Below are 20777 nucleotides of genomic sequence, written 5' to 3' on the forward strand. Positions count from 1 at the left end.
TCTTTAGTTGTGGCATGTGGACTTCTTAGTTGCGGCATGCATGCAGGATCTAATTCCCCGACCAGGGATCGAACCCGACCTCCCTGCATTGGGAGCATGGAGTCTTACCCACTGGACCACCAGGGAAGTCCCTTAGTCTGAACTTTCTACCTAAAATTATCCACCCTGGGATGGGGGTGTGTGCAAGGCCAGGGCTGCTGTCTCCAACCTCTCTGGCGGGCCCAGACACTTCTTTGTGTCTGGCAGCCCCGCCTTTACCCTTTCTTGGCCTCCGCTTAACATCAGGACCACGGACAGTGCCAACCGGGTTGCGGTAGGGCGCTGTCCATTGTGCTGAAGTTTTGCTTCTTTCCTGCCCGCATGGAGGGAGCTGTGCGTCTGGAGGGACCACGGGCCTCAGGGGTGCAAGCCCTGGAAATAGAAGCTCTGGGCGGTGAAGCAGGGGGCTCCATGATTCTGTTCCTCCTCTGCCTGCAGCCCTCTCAGGCGTCCAACTCATTCCCTGCAGCCCTCAATCCACCCCACCACCTCCTCCCCCTCCGTCTCCCTGTCGCCTGCTCAGCTCCAACCGCACAGGTGTCCTCACTGTTCCCCGAACACAGCCGGCACGTTGCCACTTCAGGGCCCTCATTCTTGCTGTTCCCTCTGCCTGGAACGCTCCCCTTGCTCCACACTGTGGATACTTGCATGGCTCCCTTCCCTCCCTCCTTCACACCTCATCTCCAGTGCCAACTCCTCAGAAAGAACTTCCCTGACCACCCTCTTTAAATTGCAAGCTGTGTCCCCATCCCAGAGTTGTCCCATTGTCTTCTCTAGCTTGAGTTTTCTCTGTCACTTATCATTCTAACATATCAGCGATCTCAATCCCTGACCTAAATCCTTGATCCTACAGTTTAGAATTCAGAATTTTTCAGATTTTCGAAAGGTACTACGGTGCAAATACTATGCACTGAATAACACTCCTAGTTGGACCTGGGGTAACATTCTAAGTCGAACACTTTATCTGCAGCAAGACGTAAGAATAGTCTCATAAAGTTAAATAAAGAAAAGCTATAATAACCTATGTCAGTTCAGGTCAGGTTTTGCCACAAATGAGAAACAAATTTTGGTTTCCAGACCTTCTTGAAATTTGGAATTGTGGTTTTGTGTATAGCTTATTTATCTTGTTTATTGTCTCTCAGGTGTTAGGAAGTGAGCTCCATGAGGGCAGAATTTTGTGTCTGTTCTGCTCACTGCTGCAGCCCCTGTGCCTAACTAAACAGCACCTGACACTCTGGTGTGGGGGGGTGCTCCATAGTGTTCGCTGAAGGAATAAATGGATGGATGGATGAATAAACGAGAAAGAAAGGAAAGCAGACTCCCCTTTCCTGGTTTCTGGATGACTCCGTACCCTGAATGGCCTGTCTGAAGTCCCTATGAGCCACAGCGTGTGTCGGGGGGGAGGTGGTCTGTGGCTCCGTGTCCCTCCTACCTTCCCTGGTCTCTGCTGGGTCCTCAGGGATTGGTTCTCAGCAGAACCTCATAATCAGAACCCCTGCTCAAATCCATGTAGTCAGGGATTCAGCTTGGAGGTTCCTACAGCCTCCAGCATCCCCTTCTATTAGAACCCTTAGGGTCCCCTCACCCGATTCCCTGTGCCCTCTGCACCCTGGCCGTGGTCAGAAACAGGCCAGCTGCCTGGGGAAGGCAGTCATTATGAGGCCCCTCACCGTGTGTTTGTGTGCCTTACATGCGGCTTGTAGGGCTGTTCGAATTTGACATGAAGAAACAAGGGCACAGAGAGGTTAATTAACTTTCCTGAGGCCACACAGCCAGGAAATGCTGAGCCAGGATTTAAAGCCAAGTCACGGACCCCACAGCCCCATGCTGCCTCTCCACAATCGTCCCGTGACAATACACTCACACCTAGACCCAAAATTAAAGTCCTCCACACCCTGCCACCTGGGGGAGGAAGGCAGGTGGCCAAACTTCTGTTACAAACAGGTCTTTATTAAAGATGAGGAGGGGGCAGGAAAAGGGGGCAGTGTCTCCCCTGCCCACTGCCTTTGGCTGCTTGGGGCGGGGAGCCGTCTTTGCTCCACCTGTGCCCCTATGACGGCACATCTGTACGAGGCTGAGGCATGGGGGGCAGTGTGAAGAACGGGGGGGGGGTTCTAAGAAAAAAAAACTCCTTCCCCACAGCCCTAATAAATAACAGAAGAGTTTGGGGTGACCTGGGCACAGGCAAGGAAGGATGCAGCACCCTGAACCCCAAAACCTCTGAAGTGGGGCAAGCCCTGCATAAGTTGGGAGTTAGGAGGGACTGGGTGAGAGACTGCATATGAGGGAGGGGCTGAGAGAGGAAGGGGTACCCCAAGGACCCTGCCACGGGGGAGCCTGCCCCCCACCCTCCAGTTGGACTCTCTGATTCTGAGGAGAGAGGACCCGATGACAAAAGATGACCCCATCTCCCTCCTCTCCTTTGCACATGCTTAGACATGGGCGGTCCCCCATTGACTGGAATCATACCCACCCACCCTAGAAATTCTGAGAACCAAGGACTCCTATTCATTGTTCAGACACTGAACACTGGCTAGAGTTGCCCTCTTGCCTGAGGATTCTAAGAAATGATGGGGAGGCTCTTATTGGCTGGAGTAAACTCCTTTTGGCCAGAATTCTGAGAACTGGGGGGCTCCCATTGGCTAGGCAATGGCCAGTGGAGTCAGGCTTTGGCCCTTAAAAGGGCAATCCTAGGAGGCAAGGACCCATCTCCCAATTATGCCCACTTAGATGTCCCAGAGGGCAAGAGAGGCAGGGGGTCCCCTAGATGTCCTTCCAGCCATGCTCTGATGTCTGGGCCTGGCTGGTTTGGGGACAAGGGCTTTGGCACTCACACAGCACACGCACACACACGCGTGGCAGGGAAGAAATGGGGACTGGGCAGATTCTGGGTATGTGTTGGGCCTCACAGCAGGTGGTCACGGCTGGCAAACAGGTAAGGGCTGAAGTTGTCCCGGTGGAAGGGGGAGGGATAGAGTCCACTAAGGGTGTACAGGTCCCGCAGCAGGGGTGTGGGCAGCAGCAGCTTCCGGCCACGGCCACCACCCCCGCCCGGCCCCCCAGGCCCAGGGGAGGAGGGCGAGGGGCCCTGGCTGGGGGTTGGTGCGGGTAGGGGCAGGGGCAGAGGCAAGGGTGTTGGCTCAGACCTCAATCGAGGGCGGGGCACACGGGGTGATGAACACATGGCTGGAGCCCTGGAGGACACGCAGCTGGGGATCAGGTGGCCACGGTGGGCGCAGTTCTGCGGCTCTAGGGATCAGAAGTCAGGGGGTTAGAAAGCTTGGGAGGGGTCATGAGAGCACAGGTGAGACCTCTGTGGCAGTGATCGCCATCTGGAAGTCCCCCCGTTTATCCTCCCACTCCCTCGACACTCACTGGATGGGGTGAGCCGTGCCGGTGTCGAATGCGGCCTGCAGGCCTCGGGTTCCTGAGACAAAGAGGCAGAGGGAAGGGGCTAGCGGCCCCCTGGGCCCCACTGGCCAGAGCCACAAGGGGCTCATCGGGCAGAGAGCCCAATGGAAAAGACAACAAGTTTTCAGGATTAACCATGTTCCCTTGGGAGGGAGGGGGTGGCCCGCCCTTGCATCCTGTGGGACGGTCCCCCCAGGACCTAGGTCCACAGAGGGGAGTGATCCCTCTACCTCTCCATGGCCCTGAGACCCCCACTGCCTGCCTGACTTCCTGCCTCCTTTGTCCTCCTCCACCCACCACCCTCTCCAGCCGGGAGCAGCCCCCGGCCCCCCTTACCTGGGCCACACTTAACTTTTCGAGGCGGCTGTCCATGGTGGGGGTTTGGCCCAGGTCCTCCCAAGGGGAGAGCCTTCGGCCAGAGGGTGGCCGGCTCTGGAAGTTGTGCACGACACAGGTGACCTGTGACAGAGGGAGGGGGCACGCTGAGGCCTGAGGCCAATAAAGTAAATTACCATCCCCATTTTTCAGATAAGGATACTGAGGCCCAGGATTTCAAAAACAGCTAACACTTTTATGGTGCTTACTAACACTGCTCTTTGCACTTTACTAAGACATAGGTACTGTTATGACTTATTCCACACGGGGAGGCAGGTAAGGCCGAGTTGTGTAAGAGGATCTGATCCTGTCCTTATTTAAACCTTTGGTATTTTGGACATTATGGGTTTTTGCATTAATTTTGATTTTTAAAAATGTTTCACTACAATATTATTTATCTTGTTTACTGAGTGTTTTGGCTCCTCCTTAAATTTTGTGCTCAAAGCGAGGGCCTCACTCGCCTTACCTTGGTCCCAGTCCCGTTATCCCAGTTCACAGATGAGAACGTCCAAGCTAGGTAAGGTTAAGGGACTTGCCCAAGGTACAGAGTCCACACCCTTCACCATCATGCAGTCCTGCCTCTTGGGTCAGGGATGGATGGCAAGGGGGCTCACCAGAAAGGTGGCGATCGCCGCCCCTGTCAGGAAGCCGGCCAGCACGTCAGACCAGTGGTTGCGGTACTCAGCCACGCGGACCACGCCCACCAGGAAGGCGGGGCACAGCAGGGCCAGGCAGAGTGAGGGTTTGACCAGGCGGGAGCCCTTCACGCGGAACACGAGCGTCACGTACATCTGCAGGAGCCGGATGGGTCAGAGGACACATGGCAGCAGCAGTTCCCAAACCCAAGCGGACACTACATTCAGGGATAGGGGGTGTGGCCAGAATCCTGAGAAGCCGCAATGGGACTGGAGGCACCAGCCAGGGGCTCCAGGGAACAGAGCCCGGGGGACAGGAGTTCAGGGGATGGAGTCATGGACCCCCAGTGGGCCTTTGAAGGGATGGGGGTGTGTGTGGCCTGAGCACCAAAGAGCAGTGGATAGGGTCTGGGGCCCAGGTCTCTGGGGGACCTGGGCCCCAGGTCCAGGTGGGATGGGGAAGGAACCTCCACCATGACTGCTTGCTGGCTTAGGGTGTGGCCACAAAGTCAGAGGGTGGAGTCAGGGCTCAAGTGACAGGTCCAGGAGCTCCAGGAGGTGGAGTCCCCAAACCCCTGGGGACCACTGACAGGGTTAGAAGCACAGTCCCCAATGCCAGAAAAAGGAGTCAAAGCAACAGAGGGTGCGACCAGGGAAAGACAGGGGACAGAGTCAGGAAGTTCCAGTGAAGTCGAGTCAGGAGCGTGGCCAGGCCAATAAAGGGCGAGGACAAACTGGAGGGCAAGGGCTCCAGGGGATGGAGTTGAAAGCCCATTACCGAGTCACCTCCAGGACCTGTAGCACGGCGGAGACTTGGCCAGGCTTCAGGGTGCTGAGCCAATAGCCTCCTTCGGGTGTGGCCTTAGTGGGTCAGGAGGCGTGGCCAGGGTCCAAGGGGGCGTGGCCAGGGTCCAAGGGGAGGAGTGGGAGCCTCCGCCCTAGGGATGGTGTCACATTGATGCGTGGCCTCACTCGGGGAGGGATTGGAGGCTCCAGCCCAGACGGTCTCCTGCCCGCTGGCCGCCCCCTTACTGCCGTGCCCCCGTTTCGGGGCTCACCGCTGTGTAGGCGACGGCGTAGGCGCAAAGGGCAGCGTCCTTGCAGGGGAAAGCGCGGCGCGCAGCGGCCACAAGGCTGGGGCTGCCAGCACAGGCACCCTGGTCAGTGACGAAACGGTTGGGCCCTGGCCGGTCCGGTGAGGGTGGCGGGCAGCCCAGGGCCGTATAGTTGGGGCGGCACACGGACAGGAAGTGCGGCGTCGGGTTGCCGGTCACCACCTGCCCTGCGTTGGCGAAGATGGTCGTGGTGAAGAGGCCGAAAGAGTAGACCCCTGGGATGGGATAGGAAAGGGGGTTCATGCCAGGGCCCAGCAGCCGTCCTCCTGTGAGCCCCCTTATGGCTCACATAGGCCCCTGTCTCCTTGTTCCTGTGACTGACATTAAAGCACAGCTGGGACTCCCCCTAACACCACACCCCATAATAGCTGGGCCATGTTCCTCTTCCCTTGGGACCACTATGATGGCATTCTGGGCCTCTGGCCTCTGTCCCTCCGGGATTACCAATATGCCAGGAGTGGGCCCTCCTCTGGAATCCATTATAGCTGGACTAGGACCCCTCAACAGCACTACATCAGGATTGGGCCCATGCCAGGGACCTCCTAGGACCACCGTGATGGCATTTCTGGGGCTCCTATACCTGCCCCTGGACTCGCTATTGCTGAGCTGAGCACTTTTCTCCTGGAGCACCACTCAGCCAGGGCTGGATCTCCAGCCCTCTGCCACAGGGACCACCATTTTGGATGAGCTCTGCCCTACCCCAAGGCTACCAACTATGGCTGGGACCATATTCAAAGTGCAGCCAGCGTTCTCATCTCCCTGCCCCCAGGGCCCCCTGGTGTCTGTCCTGTGCTTTTTCTGCCTGAGACTCTCCTTGTGGCAATTTGGGGCCCTCCTCTTATAGTTGTCATCAAGGTTGGCTTAGGCCCCACCCATGTCTCTAGAACCTCCACCATGACTGACCTCAGCCCACATCCCTCTTTCCCCATGAAGTCACCATCATAGCAATTCTAGGCCTTCCCCCCTCGAATTCTTATTATACCTGAGCCTGGCCCATAGCCCTTTTGCATGGCTGACCCCTGACCGAGTCACTCACCCAGGAAGCGGACCAGCCTCCGCAGCGGGGGGCTGAAGCGGCAGCAGGCCCCGGACACGATGGTTCTCTCCCCAATGACTGGGATGGCTGACGGTGGTGCAGGGAAAAAGGCACGTGCCAGCTCCCCAAGCAGGATCTGTGGGCAAGACCAAGGCATGGTCTTCCTGGCCTTCAAGCCCAGCCCTCCACCCATCTCCACCTGGCCCTCCTGCCTCCTGGAAGGCCCTTCCCACAGTCTGAGCCAGGTTACCCCCAGTCTCACCGTGAGGGTGGGCCCAGCGGTGACCAGGGCGTAGATGAGGGCCGGGGGTGCTCTGCTGGCAGCCTCAGGCCCTGGGTAGGGCTTGGCATAGGTACTGTCATAGCAGAAGAAGCCCTGGGTGTGCACGGGGAAGGTGTCCGTGAACTCCAGGCGGTAAGCAAGCAGGACCACGATGCCCAGCAGCACCGACTGCCGCCCAGCCAGGGTGGGGAGAGAGACAGAGTAAGAACAGAGAGGGTCAGGCCTGAGCTGGGCCACGGAGATGGAGACACAGAGATGGAGACAGAGACAAGGGGGAGAGATAGAGAGAGAGATGAAGAGGAGAGAGGAGATGGGACTGGGAAGAGGGAGAGAGGACAGGGCCAGAGCTCAGAGAGAGATAGTGGGTAGTGGAGGAACAAACCAACAGAGAAAGAAAAAATACTACTGATAGAAATACTAGAGTTACCACAGGTGTAACTCTTATTGTGGGCAGGGCATCATACTAAACCTCTTCCATGAATTAATCCATTTTACTTTCATAACAGTCCTAGGAGAGAGGGACTGTAATTATGCCCATTTGACAGATGAGGAAACAGGCTTGGGAGGGTAAGTGAGGTGCCCAGAGTCCCACAGTAATGATGCGCAGAGCTGGGTTGAATCCCAGATTGCCACTTCCGAAAGTGCCTCCTCCCCCTTGAGGGTCTGGGCAGGGGAGGTACTGTGCGCCTCACCTCCACAAAGACAAAGCAGGGAATGATGGAGAAACTCCTCTTCAGCTGAGGTCTCCCTCCCGCCATGGTGAAGGCCGGGCCTGTGGAGAAGGGGAGGGAGTGGCACTGCCAGGGTGGGGCCTAAGGGGAGGTTCAGGTCACCTGCTTGTGGAGTCTTCTGGCCACAACCTGGCCCCCATCCCTGGCCCCTCGGACTACAGCCAAGGAGCCCTGGCTCCGCCCCCTGAGCCTTCTGGCCACGCCTCTGCATATGCAGGTCTTGCCCTGCCCCTGCCCCTGCCCCTGCCCACTGGAGGCACCAGCCTCCCCTGACACAACCTGCTCAGCTCAGCCTCTGCTGGGGTCCCCACAGATTGTATAGTGGTCTTCTCCCCCAACAGCCTACACAGGAGATTCTGACCCCATACCTTTTAGGAGGGCCTGGCCTCCTTAGCATGTGGGACCCATGCCCTTGGCCTTTAGCAGAGACTTCTCCAGCTAATGTGGACCCCTCCCTCACAAAGAAGGGTCCTCACCCCCACTAGTTTTTGGGAGACCCCATACTCTTTTCCCACATGCTTTACAGGAGACCCCATGTTCCCTGTCACCCACCCCCACCAAGCCCCTCCCCCTATACCACTTCCCGCATGGCCCTCAGGGGCCTCCCTCTCCTGTCCCCATGGGCTGTGCCTGACTGGTTCGGGCTGATGGCCAGGCCCTCCTTCTCTCCCAGCTGCCTCTCCCTCTCTCCCTCCTTCCCCCTCCTCCCAGCCCGTCTGCCTTCCTGTATCAAGAGAGGGCTATCTCCCCCTCAATGTGCTCTCCCCTCCCCACAGTCCAACCTCAGTCCCCAGCACTGAGAGGCCAACGCAGTCACACCTGCTTGACCCATTCTCCCAGCCTAACCTCACCTGTGAAAGGGCCCTATGACTTCCTGCAGGCCGCTGCCACGCCCACAGACTCACAGCCACTCCTGGCGGCCAGCAGGGCAGGGATGGTCACCCCCATTGCACAGATTTGGAAACTGAGGCCCAGGCAGGTAAGGGTAGGCACTCTGGGTCCAGTGCCCCATCCACATGGCTTGCCCTGCAATGTGACATGTGGGGGTGAGGGTCACCAGAGAGCCCAGATGCCCAAGATGCCCACTTGGCCATGGCCCCCTCACCTTCTTAGAGACACAAACACACACCGGCACCCCCAGAGTACACAAGTCAGCCAGAGCTTCCATCCCAAACACCACACACACACACACACACACACACACACACACACACACACCATCGCACAGCACTCATTCATCCCACCAACAAGCATCAAGGGCCTGCTGGGTTCCAGGCCCTGTGCTGGGTGCCAGTCTTGTGGTGAACAAGACAGGCTCGCTCATTCAGACAGGTGCCCCACACCCACTACACACATAGCTGCACACACACACACAGCACAGTGTGCACACGGCCTGGCACAGACACCCACACAGATCAAACAAATGTCCCCACACACACGGTCACTGGGACACAACAGGAGGTCCTTCACACACCTCACAGCCTCACACCCAGCCCTCACTCCACCACCGTCAGGGACAGACTCGAGGCTGCCAACACACTTAAGAGCCACATCAAAAAAAGAGAGTCACCACACACAGTGTGTGTGGGGGGGGTCACAGAACTGGTCACAGCGTCACGCCCCCAATTACAAGGCACAGGATGACACACATTAACAGTCTCTCATCCACACTGACAGTCCTAGGAGCGCCCTGTGCCATCCACAACCGCAGCCACATGGCCACACGAGGGCACAGACATGGACCACGGCACAGACCCGCACACAGAGCCACACAGGAAAGGCACATGATCACAGCCACACACTGGAACACAATAACGGCCCCCCACCACCACCATCAGAAGGAACACACAACAGCAGCCACACAATGACAGTCACATGCACACAACCATACAGACACCGAGCCAGCCACACAATCACTGTGACAGCAGTCACACAGCCACTCAAAGGCGACCCCGACAACACAGCCACCACACACTCACCATCAGAGTGATACCCACGGCGACAGCCGCAAATGACAGCCACAGGAGACAGTCACAGAGACACCACACAGACACCCCTGAAGCCACACGATCTCTCATACAGCCACACACTGACACATAACGACAACCACACAATCACCGTCAGCCTCACCAGGGTCGCCTCCCCATCTTCCCCTCCCCCAGCCCGGTCCCCAAGCCTCAGCTCGCAGCCTCCCCTCCCCCTCCCCGCGCTGGACCCGCAGGGGACCCGACCCACAGGAACCGAACCCTGGCCAGACAGACCGAGGGTCGGAAGCAGGCGAGAAGGGGTACAGGGGGCTCCCCAAGGCCCTCCCCCTCACCGGGTCTAGACTGCCGCCGCCTGAGCCCCGGATCCACCTAGACGGCCCCGGCGCGGCGGGACTGACAGACAGACGGCCGGCCAGAGAGCGAACGCAGAGATGGAGACGCCGTCGGCCGGCCGGGCCGCGCCGCGCCGCGCAGCGCAGACTCCGCGGCGGGGAGAGAGGCGGGGCCTCCGGGAGCATTATTTGCATAACCCGTGAGGCGGGGCCTCGCGGAGTCTCATTAGCGTGATCCGGGGCGGGGCCTCTGTTGCTCTTCGGGTCAGGGCGTTTTAGAATAGATTCGGGAGGGAATGAAGGTTGGAGGTTGGGAGGGAGGACCCTGGTGGGTGCTGAGAGGAAGAGGAGGGTGGGGTGTCAGAGCGTGATCCCGGGCCGAAACCCTGGGCGGAGATGAGAATGATCTCCCCACACACACCCTGGAGTGCTGCTCAACCCCCCTCACCCCTGAGGCTCGGGGCTCTAGGGTGGCGCCCTGAGGATATGGCGAGGCCATCAAAGGAGTTCTGCAGCAGGTGCACAGCCGACCTGGGGGGAGATGGGGATCTTGGGGTCCCGGGGGACTCTGGACTGCTCAGAGCTGGGGCAGGGAGGCCATGGTGGGGGCAGGGGCGGAGATGAGTCCTGGGAGGAGAGGGACTCAGGTGGGTTCCAGGTTCTGGTGGTCGCTGCTTGATCTTATTAGGAGGAACGCAGGGCAGATGAGGGTCAGGGGCCTCAATTTCCCCATTTGGGCAGTAGGGACATCAGGCCAGATCGCCAAGGGCCTATCTGGCCACTCGTATCTAGACAGACTTACCCCTGACCTTGTCATATACTAAATCCAGCCTCACACTGTCCCCTGACCCTAGGCCCACATATCCCGAACAGTCCCTGGGGTCTCCACACCCTCCCCAAGACTGGGTAGTAAACTGTGGGGGTCACTCTGAGGCACAGGAAGCAGCCAGGAGCAGCAGTCCACAGGTGGAGGAGGGTCTCAGCTAGTTTATTTTCTCTCTGGAGGGGTCTTCAGGGAGAGCAGTCCCAGCTGCTCAGGCTGTGGAGAAAGAGGGTGGGTCAGAGGCTGGCCTGGTCCAGGGGACCCCAGGGCTGGAGGTCAGGGAGGAGATGCCCAGGTTGGGAGTTGGAAGGGCGTGTACTTCGGGATTCCAGGGCAGGCCAGGAGGGGAAGGGTAGGTTGGGGCAGGGGAGGATCCACACCAGGTGGGAAGGAGCAGCTCTTGCTGAGTGGTGGCTGGGAAGGGTCCTGGTCTGAGTCCGAGTCCGAGTCCCAGGAGGGGCGTGGCGGGCTCAGGCATCGGTGCCCCTTGTAGCCAGCAGGAGGGACAGGTGCAATTCTGGCCCAAACCCTGAATGTGACCCTCGAGTGGCCTTTGAATATGGGCCCAGTGCCCTTGATATTATGTGATCCTTGATTATGTCCCTTGAATGTGACCCAACATGACACCAAAGTATGACCTCGATGACACCTGAATTTTACCCCACTGACCCTTAAAAAAGATCACAGTGACCCTGAGTGACCCCTGGATGAAACCTCCAGGGACTCTTTAATGTCACCCCAGAACATTATTTAATGTGACCCCAGAATAAGACCCAACAGACCCAACCACCCCCAACTATGGCCTCTGAACATGACCTCCATGTGTGAAGCTGGAGAATGAACCTCCCCCACCCCTGGAGTGCTGCTCAACCCCACTCACCCCTGAGGCTCGCAGCCCTGGGGCGGCCCCCTGAGTATATGGCGAGGCCACCAAAGGAGTTCTGCAGCAGGTGCACAGCGGGCCTGTGGGGAGATGGGGATCTGGGGGCCCCGGGGGGCGACTCTGGACTGCTCAAAGCTGGGGCAGGGAGGCCATGGTGGGGGCAGGGGCGGAGATGAGTCCTGGGAGGAGAGGGAGATGTGGACTCAGGGGCGTTCCAGGTTCTGGTGGCCGCTGCTTGATCTGATTGGGAGGAGCACAGGGCAGATGAGGGTCAGGGGTCAGAGGTTAGAGTGGGAGCTGGGCATCACCATATGTCACCCAGCTCCTTCTGGAGGTCATCCCTCCAGGAGCCACTGCCTCCTGGTGGCAACTCCTCAGTCTCTGGCCAGGTGGATGTCTCATACCCATGCTGCTTCATTTTGGTCAGGACCTGAGGCCGGGGGAGATGGGGGGATAATAATAATGATGATGATGATGGTGAAACGTGTAATATAGCATTTATCACATTCCAGGCTGCCTTCAAAGTGCTTATCACTCAGTTAATGCAGCTACTTGGTCAGGTAGGGCTGTATTGTTACACCCACTATTCAGATGAGGAAACTGAGGCCCAGAGAGGGGAAGTGACTTGCCCACAGTTACACAGCAGTAAGAAGCAGAGCTGAGATTTGAACCCAGGCCTTCTTGCTCCAGTCTGATGGGGAGGCCGGCAGAGATCCCCATAACCCCAACTCACGCAAGGTCCCCGTGCTCTCTGCTCACCTTGCGGCGCTTCACCTGTGTCTTTTGCATCTTCTGGATGTTCACCAGGTTCTCCGTAATCGCCTCTTCCTGCGCCTCTGTAGGGGGAGGGGACTCAGGTGGGCCAGAGCTGCAGAAGGACACCCCGCCCTCCTGGTCATGGGCTTTGGGCACTCACGTAGCTTTTGATAAATGAAGGTCACCTCCTCCTGCACCAGCTCCAGCTCCTCCCACAAGAACTTCTTGCTGAGGGGACAGTGCAGCCTCTGGCCTCCCATTTCCTGACCTCTTGGCTTCCCATTTGCCCACCTGCTTCCCCAAAGCCTCCTCCACCTCCCATGTTTCTATCTGTTCAACTACCATCTCCCAGGCTCTGTCCCCTCCCCATACCTGCCTACCCACCTGTCCACTCCTACTACTATTCCCCCACCTCCTACCCCTCCCTAGCCCCGTGTCCTCTCCTTCTGACCTCCAGCCTCCCATTCCCTCAGCCCCCCCCCATTGCCTGGCTTCCAGCTCCCCACCTTCTGCCCCCCCAGACCTCCAATACCCCCAGCCTCTGCCCCCCTCAACCTCCTCTACCCTCCAGCTTCCCATGCCACCGCCACCAGCTTTCTGATCCTCCAGCCTCCCTTTCCATCCCACCTCCTGTCTCCCCTATTTCTGGCCTCCCAGTCTCCCACCCCCCCCACTGCCTCCTGCCTCCCCCATCGCCTCCTCTTGTCCCCCAAGATTTCCAAGGCCCCCCAGACTCCCTTACTCAGGCCCCTCCCATTTCCCCCATCCCACCTGTGGTTCCCTCTCCCTGGCCTCCCTTCCCTCCCTTCCCTCCCTCCTGGCAATACCCACCTGTCCCGGATCTCCTGCGCCAACAGCTGTAGACAGCGGGTGGTACGGGCCCTCTGCACCTCCTCGTTGTCATACAGGGTCTTCTGCAGCCCCTGCAGGCCTTTAGCCAGGGCCTCATATAGCTCCTGCCGTCCCTCCTCCACGTCCCACTTGTGTCTCTCCTTGTCTGCCTGGCGGCTGGTGGGGCCAGCACCTCTACAGAGATGGTGGGACCTTGGCTGAGCCCCACCCACACCCTGAGCCCAGCTTTGAACCCAGCTTGCCCCCACCCTGACCAGACTCTGGTCCTGAACCCAGACTCAGCCACCTTCTCTCACCCTGGCCTGACTCAGCTGACCCTGAGAGGAGCAGCCTCCAGCCTTACCTTGACCTTTGGCCAGTTCTCACCTTCAAGCTGTTGGCTCTTGATTTGCTGCAGGCATCTGTCCTTCAACACGGTCACTGAGTGGTTTAGGAACTCGGAAGCCTGGAGGAAGAGGCCAGGCCTGGGGGTGAGAGCAGAGGTGGAGTGGGGGGGGGGCGGGGGAAACAACTGCTGGGGGCGGGGCTGAGGTGGCTCACCTTGGTCTGGGCCTGTAGCTGATACCTGAGTGACTCCAGTTCACATCTCAGAAGCTTCTGGGATTCGGGAATCATCACGGTGGACTTAATTGTGAGTAGAGGTGAGGGTCAGCCGAGGCTGGGAGGGGTGGGGGCAGGGGCAAGGTCAGGGCAGAGGTCAGTAGAGGCTCAGGGTCTGGTTGAGGGGGGACAGGGCAAGAAGCTGGGGTAGGCTGAGGCAGAGGTAGAGGCAGGAGTAGGGGTCAAGGTCAGGGACAGGGATGGTGGGTGAGGTCAGGGGTAAGGGTCAGCTGACAATGGGGCAGGCATGAGTGGGCAGCAACGGTGGGGGTCCACTGAGGCTGGGGCAGAGGGTGGAGGTAGGAACTGGCAGGTCTCCCACCCACAGTCTTGTTGAGCGGGAAGGTTCTCACCTTTGGTTTTGGAAGAGCTGGTCTCCCAGGGGTTCTATGAAAGGTGGGCATGAGAGCAGTAATAATCTATCCCTGGTCTGCCTCCTTGCTCACACCAACCCAGTGTGTGGGGGCCAGACATGATTTGGGTCTGCTGAGTTCTGGGTGTCCTAGACCCCCAAGTGCAGGCAAAGCTGCCTCCAGGCATACGCATGCACCCCACCGCCACCCCCACCCCCACCTCTGCCCCAGCCTGAAAACACTCAGAAGTGCATTTGTGTGGCAGGCCCATGGGCTGCCCCTGAGAGCATGCGCCTTCAGAGCCGCATCTCTGGTTGCGCTCAGGGAATGGCCCTCCTCCTTAGGGGCATCAACAATGTCTGCAAGGAGCACCAGTAGCCACTGACGCACAACCACACATGGTCATCAAAACACGACCACAGACACGCAGCCTCAGACGTAGCCGTGCACACTAAGTCATAAGACCCAGGGCATGCACTCATGCCCATCTCAGACACACAACCACAGACACACAGGCAGTCACATCCAGAGACAATCACAGACAGGACCTCATTAAGACACACAATCGCACATCCATTCCATTCATTCAAGACATTTTTAGTGCAGGCCTGCTGAGCACTGGGCGCTGTTCGGGGTGCTGAAGACAGAGGGTGTGAGGGGTCTCGAGGAGGGCTCTGCCTCCACAGCTCTCTCCCTAAGCCCTGCAGCGGTAGATAGCGGTGCGGCAGGAAGGGGTTTCCCGGGTGGGGATGACCTTAGTGTTGCTGTGATGCCTCTTTGGAGGGTCCTGGTCATTACAATGCTTCTGTGAGTCTGAGCTGGGGAGGGACCCATGCGACTGAAGCCCCGATTCTCTCCCTGGCCTCCAGGTTCCAATTGTCACTGTGTTTTCGGGTGCAGCCAGCTGCAAGGTCTCTGGCTCTGGGGTCCTGGACCAGTGAGATGTATATTCCAAGGTCTTTTCTGAGGAAGGGCCTGGGAGTGGGGTGTGTGGTGAAGGTTTCCTGAGAGCCAGCCCAGAGCACTCCAGCCCCTCCTGCTCTCCAGCCCCAGGGCAGCCGCTCAGCGAACCGCAGCACTTGTCACACTTCTCATTAGCAGGCAAACACACGTTGGAGGGTGACCGGAGGTGAGCAATAGCAAGGCACGGAGTAGTCAGGGTCCAGGGGTAGGCGGGCCAGAAGAGGGTTGCTTAGAGTAGGGGGGACAGAGGGCTGCACTGAGACCAGCTCCCAGGTCCTGACACTCTCATGCCCTCTCTGACACCCCAGAGAGGCCTCAGCCCTGAACATAGGCCTCTTATTTATGATAGGAGCCAAAGCTGGGTGAAAGATGATCCCAGCCCCAGGGGTTAGGATGGGCAGTGAGAAGGACCTAGAAGATCCCACAGCAGTCAGTGAGGTCTGAGACGAGCCTAAAAGAAAAAAAGATCTTAACATTGGGCCCTAAAGGAAGGACATCCCTGGCAGGAAACAGCGTGTGCAAAAACTTGGAAGTCTGCAACCAGGTGCTCTTTGCGGGTCAAGTCAGGGTGGCTGGAGGCAGGGTCCAAAAGGAAGCAGCAGGAGGTTAGCAGGGCCGTTCAAGCAAGGCAGGGCAAGCCAAGCCGGGGAACTGGCTCCCCAAGTAAATGGGAGACATAGAATGTGAGCAGGAGAGGCAGAGCATATCTATTTAATAAATGGTAGCTGAATGGGGTCCCAGGCCTGTACTAGGTGAGGCTGGAAACAGGAAAGAACTCAGTTCTGGCTCTCACATCCACACCCCCTGCCCTTCCAGTGTAGTCAGGGCTGGCACAGCTGGAGAAACCTGGGGGAGGTCTGCCTGGAAAAACTTCCAGGTGAAGGGCAACTTGCCATGGGTCACAGTCAGCCAGAAAGGCCACAGTATACGCCTTTCTCTTCTTTTGCCCTTGCTGGGCCCTCTGGTATCTTTCCCCTAACCCAGTCCTCCTGGAAGACTCCTACATACCCTTCAAAACCCTACTCAGCATTGCCTCTGTAAAATCTTCCTTAATCCCTTTTTAAGCTCATATTTTCTGAGCATCTTGCTGAGTGCTGAGCACCACCCTAAGCCCTCACTGGATGTTCACACCCACCCTGTGATGTAGGAGTTATTATTCTGCCTGAACTGTTCTAAGCTACCACTTCAAAAGTCACCGCCTCAGGGAGGTCCTCACTTCCAGAGGCAGTACAGCATGATGATTAAGCAAGGAGACCCTCCAGCTAGATGGCCCAGGTTCAAATCCTAGCTTTGCCCCTTCCCAGCTGTGCGATGTTGGAGGAGTTACTAAACCTCTCCATGCCTCATTGTCCCCAACTATAAAAATGGGATGTCATACTATCCACCTTACTGGGTTGTTGTGATTAAGTAAATTAATCCATGCCAGTGCCTGATATGCAGTAGTGGGAAGCTCAGTGTCTGTCCTTGAACATCACACTGAGGACTTGGTACTTGGGAATCATAGGAGCCCTGGGAGACTTGGAGGGGAAAGGCAAGATGCATTTCTGAGTGTCAATTGCAGGAAGGCCCCCAGTCGAGCCCCCCCTCCCCCTCCCACATCACCTGTTTTCCCTCAGTCCTTCCCGATAGAATTCTTGAAGGAACGGGGCGGGGTCATTTGCCTGGGCCCCGCCCGCCGGGGCCTTGAATCCTGCGCCCCGCCCGCCGGGGCCTTAAATCCTGCGCTCGCCAAGCTCCCGATCCCCTTCCACCCCCACCTACCACATACCACCTGCTCCTGCTCTCCCATCAGGGACCGCGAAGCCAGTCCCCAGCTGTGACGCTGAAATTTGATCCCGTGGAGACACCATCCTATTAAAACGCGCGGAGCCCAAAGGTATAGTCACAGAGAGGGGTGTGGCTGACATTTTAGCCTCGCCCCCGCCGTTGCAGCCGAAGACCTCATTGGCGCCTTTCCGCTTCCGCAGATCTTAGGAGCCGCGGTGTAATTGGGTGAAATCCTGAGGAGTGGACGGGATTCCGTTCATCGATTAGTCAATATCTAAGAGGGCGGTACAGGAGGTACAGATCCCCGATCCGATTGGCTTCTGGCTTAGCTGGGAGGCGGGACGAATTCTTGGTCCCACGAGGGGAGGTGGCCGAGGAGGTCCGCGGGCACCGCGGAGCGCGAGAGTGAGGTACCAAGCCCTGCCCGCCTGACCCCCTTATATCCGGCCCTGGACTCTTGAGTGCTGCAGGTCGAGGCCCGGGTCCAGTGGTGGGGTCGGTGTCCTCGGGCCCGCCTGACCCCCTTAGATCCGGCCCCGGACTCTTGAGTGCTGCAGGTCGAGGCCCGGGTCCAGTGGTGGGGTCGGTGTCCTCGGGCCCGCCTGACCCCCTTAGATCCGGCCCCGGACTCTTGAGTGCTGCAGGTCGATGTCCGGGTCCAGTGGTGGGGTCGGTGTCCTCGGGATGAGATTTAGGGTTTCTCAGGATTAGATGGCGTCTCCAGGAGGTGCTTTGGGAATCTTCATAGTGATATCTGGGATCCTGTCATGAAAGGAGTAGTCTTTGATATCAGAACTCGGTCCCTGGGGTGATATTTGGGAGTCACTGGGGTGATCTCTGAGGATCTAGGGCTTCGAGCTTGACCTGCTGGGGCTGAAATTTGGGGGTCTCAGAGGTGGCATGGATGTTGGGGTCCAGAGAGCCTAAGATCTTGAGGGCTGACATTTGGAGAGATGGAGTCGGGGGACATCACAGAAGTGCTATGGCTCTTCCGCACCGCCATTCCTGGGCTACTATCCCTGGATCTCTGCTGGATAGACCATGACCCTGGCCTTGTGCAGGCTCACAGGGTCTGAAGGCCACAGGGCAAAGGTAAAACTCTGACCACCTGGTCCCTCCTTCCCAGGCCCACAAGATGGAGGAAGGTGGGAACCCGGAAAGCCTGACTAAGGTGGTTCATCTACTGGTCTTGTCAGGGGCCTGGGGCATGCAAATGTGGGTGACCTTCGTCTCAGGTAGGGACCCTCGGCCTGGATATCATGAGTGCCTAAGGTGGGGACAGGGATGAGAGGGGGACTTGGAAGTGTCCTAACATACATGTGGTCCCCTGCACCCCACAGGCTTCCTGCTTTTCCGAGGCCTTCCCCGACATACCTTCGGCCTGGTGCAGAGCAAACTCTTCCCTTTCTACTTTCACATCTCCATGGGCTGTGCCTTCGTCAACCTCTGCATCTTGGCCTCACAGCGTGCGGGGGCTCAGCTCACATTCTGGGAGGCCAGCCAGGTATGACAGCTTGAGCTCCACTATCCTCTGGAGATTCATTCCCAGGACCACACTGAGCACCTATGGCTACACCTTTGTGAGAATTAAAATGAAACCCCCCAAACTGCCCCTTCTTCCTGGTGTATACAAAGTTGGGTTCTGGATACCCTTGAGCAGTGCACAGCCTGCACAACCATCCCCAGCAGCCCTGACTATTCCGCAGTGTCTCTCTGCTGGCTGTTGCTCCCTCTCCTCCCCTTGGCTGGGCCTGCAGCCAAGCTGTGGTGACTCAGCTGGGCTGGGGCACTGACCCCAGCTCAGTGTTTAAAAACCAGCCTGACTGGGAATTTACAGTCCCCCACCCTCATCCACACATTTTTCCCAGCCACAAGGCAAGGAACCATCTGTGCATCTCATATTTCTCTATCCTGCCCTCCCCCTGCCCCCATTATGTCCCTCAGATGTGGGCAGGTGAGGCCTGACAGGGGTTTCAATAATCCCACAGACACAGGAAGGATTATGGGTAATTGGAACTTCGAGGACTTTTAATTCACTCCCTCTGGACCCAATGTCAGCTTATAGGGTCTAGGCTGGGGCCACAAAGGAGATGGGCCCTCTATTTTGGGGAAATGAGGGGACAGTTATGGTGCTCTGTCCCAATTCAGGGAAGAGAGGCTCTGCCCTGAGATACCCTCAGTTTGGGGGAACAGAGGAAGGTAGGAGACAGGCTGTGTTCTGGAAAGTTCCAGTCAGGGTATCAGAGGAGAGGAGGCTTAGGAGGTTTGGGGGAGAGAGAGGAGACAGTGGTAGAGAGAGGAGATAGTGGTGGAGCCTTTCCTTAGGAGCTGCAGGTTTCAGGGTATGAGAGCTGGAGCTCTGTTTGGGTTTGAGGTTGGAGTGGGGAGGCCTGGCTTTGACCCAATCCTGTCCCCCATTCCCCTCTGGGCTTTGAGGATGCAGAAGGACCCTCCCTAGGGCCCCTGCTGTCTCCCAGGCGTGGCTCACCTTGTCCTCCTGCCGCCCTACCAGCTCTGCTTGCTGCTTCTGAGCCTCATGCTGGCCACCATCAACGCCCGCTGGCTGGAACCCCGCACCACGGCCGCCATGTGGGCCCTGCAGACCATGGAGAAGGAGCGGGGCCTGGGCGGGGAGGTGCTGGGCAGCCACCAGGGCTCAGACCCCTATCGTCAGCTGCGGGAGCAGGACCCCAAGTACAGTGCCCTCCGCCAGATCTTCTTCCGCTACCATGGCCTATCCTCCATTTGCAATCTGGGCTGCCTCCTGAGCAATGGGCTTCATCTTGTAGGCCTCGCCCTGGGCCTCAGGAGCCTCTAGCCCCCACTGACTCTCTGTCTCTGCTGGGGCCCCAAATGTCAATAAACACTTCTTTGGAAATGACTGCTGTCACTTTTCTCCAACTGGGAAGCAGGGGGAGGGGCAGGCAAGGGTAGAGCCGAGGGATTCCGTTTCCCCATTCATGTGGCATGATGATTTGGAGAGTTAGCTGTTGCAGCCCTTAAGCTCTTCCTATAATGGTGCCCATTTGTTGAGCACCCACTGTGTGCCAGGTGTGGCGCTAACCACTGCACAGATCATGTATTATTGTAACAACAGCTGGTTCTGATCCCTAGAGGACAATCATATTTTTCACCCCATTGACATCGGGGGTGGCCATGTGACTTGCTTTGGCCAGTGAAATGTAAGCAAAGTCATTTCCAAAGAGAAGTATACAAGCCAGTATGTGATTCGCCACATCTTCCCCTCATTGCAATGACCGGTGTGAGAGAAACAAACCTTGGATGTTAGATGCCATGATGACTATAGGGCAGCTTGTTACTGAGCATATGCCATCCCTTCCTGACTGATACACATCATCTCAGTTTGTCCACAACAGCCCTTAGAGGTGGCTAACATTGTTCCATGAAGCAATGGGAGCTCAGAGAAATTCAGCAAGTGGCTTCAGGCGCAGTTGTTGGGATTTGAAGCCCAACAAAGCCTGAACTGTGTTTTGTTTTGTTTTGTGTTAAAGTTTTGGCCACCCTTCATGGCATGTGGGATCTTAGTTCCCCAACCAGGGGATAGAACCTGTGCCCCCTGCAGTGGAATTACAGAATCGTAACCACTGGACCGCCAGGGAAGTCCCAAGCCTGAACTGTTATAACTGCAGATTCTCTTCTGTTGGCTTGAAGAAAAGTCTGGGACCTCAGCTGGGCCTGGTTGCCAAATTGTGTGGCCTCAGGCAAGCGTCTGCCCCTCTCTGATTTCCAATTTCTTTATCTGTAAAAGGCGGGGGTGGTGGGGGTGGGGGTGGGGGTGGGGGTGGTGGGGGTGGGGTGGGGGTGGGGGTGGTGG

General features: G+C 57.7%; 3 protein-coding genes across 11 annotated transcripts; 1 reads left to right on the forward strand and 2 right to left on the reverse strand.

The window, feature by feature from the left end:
- Positions 1 to 1968: 1968 nt before the first annotated feature.
- PLPPR2 (phospholipid phosphatase related 2) lies at positions 1969 to 11271 on the reverse strand. Of its 7 annotated transcripts, none has more exons than XM_073803239.1 (11): positions 11149 to 11271; positions 10394 to 10984; positions 9946 to 10280; positions 7587 to 8651; positions 6874 to 7062; positions 6612 to 6747; positions 5519 to 5790; positions 4440 to 4616; positions 3787 to 3909; positions 3415 to 3466; positions 1969 to 3288 (listed from the first exon to the last, which is right to left on the reverse strand). In XM_073803239.1, the coding sequence occupies exons 4-11, from the start codon at positions 7650 to 7652 to the stop codon at positions 2945 to 2947; spliced, it is 1359 nt and encodes a 452-aa protein (XP_073659340.1). In that variant the 5' UTR covers positions 7653 to 8651; positions 9946 to 10280; positions 10394 to 10984; positions 11149 to 11271; the 3' UTR covers positions 1969 to 2944. The 7 variants fall into 7 exon arrangements, with proteins under 7 accessions (XP_073659340.1, XP_073659341.1, XP_073659343.1 ...); XM_073803240.1 differs by having other exon boundaries at positions 10367 to 10984; XM_073803242.1 differs by having other exon boundaries at positions 6874 to 6987; positions 7587 to 7666; positions 8477 to 8651; positions 9946 to 10984.
- On the reverse strand, positions 10991 to 17352 carry CCDC159 (coiled-coil domain containing 159). Of its 3 annotated transcripts, XM_033854248.2 has the most exons (10): positions 14967 to 16766; positions 14213 to 14246; positions 13800 to 13883; positions 13626 to 13704; positions 13239 to 13431; positions 12568 to 12635; positions 12411 to 12487; positions 11960 to 12081; positions 11645 to 11731; positions 10991 to 11285 (listed from the first exon to the last, which is right to left on the reverse strand). In XM_033854248.2, the coding sequence occupies exons 1-10, from the start codon at positions 15044 to 15046 to the stop codon at positions 11045 to 11047; spliced, it is 1065 nt and encodes a 354-aa protein (XP_033710139.1). In that variant the 5' UTR covers positions 15047 to 16766; the 3' UTR covers positions 10991 to 11044. The 3 variants fall into 3 exon arrangements, with proteins under 3 accessions (XP_033710139.1, XP_073659347.1, XP_073659346.1); XM_073803246.1 differs by lacking the exons at positions 10991 to 11285; positions 12568 to 12635 and adding an exon at positions 16944 to 17352 and having other exon boundaries at positions 11311 to 11830; positions 13239 to 13433; positions 14967 to 15187; XM_073803245.1 differs by lacking the exons at positions 10991 to 11285; positions 12568 to 12635 and having other exon boundaries at positions 11311 to 11830; positions 13239 to 13433; positions 14967 to 16761.
- On the forward strand, positions 17253 to 19823 carry TMEM205 (transmembrane protein 205). The gene is made up of 4 exons (XM_004316000.4): positions 17253 to 17352; positions 18069 to 18177; positions 18283 to 18446; positions 19455 to 19823. The coding sequence occupies exons 2-4, from the start codon at positions 18078 to 18080 to the stop codon at positions 19758 to 19760; spliced, it is 570 nt and encodes a 189-aa protein (XP_004316048.1). The 5' UTR covers positions 17253 to 17352; positions 18069 to 18077; the 3' UTR covers positions 19761 to 19823.
- Positions 19824 to 20777: the final 954 nt, after the last annotated feature.

The sequence above is a fragment of the Tursiops truncatus genome, chromosome 3 (genome assembly GCF_011762595.2).
Source record: "Tursiops truncatus isolate mTurTru1 chromosome 3, mTurTru1.mat.Y, whole genome shotgun sequence".
NCBI classification, from domain to species: domain Eukaryota; kingdom Metazoa; phylum Chordata; class Mammalia; order Artiodactyla; family Delphinidae; genus Tursiops; species Tursiops truncatus.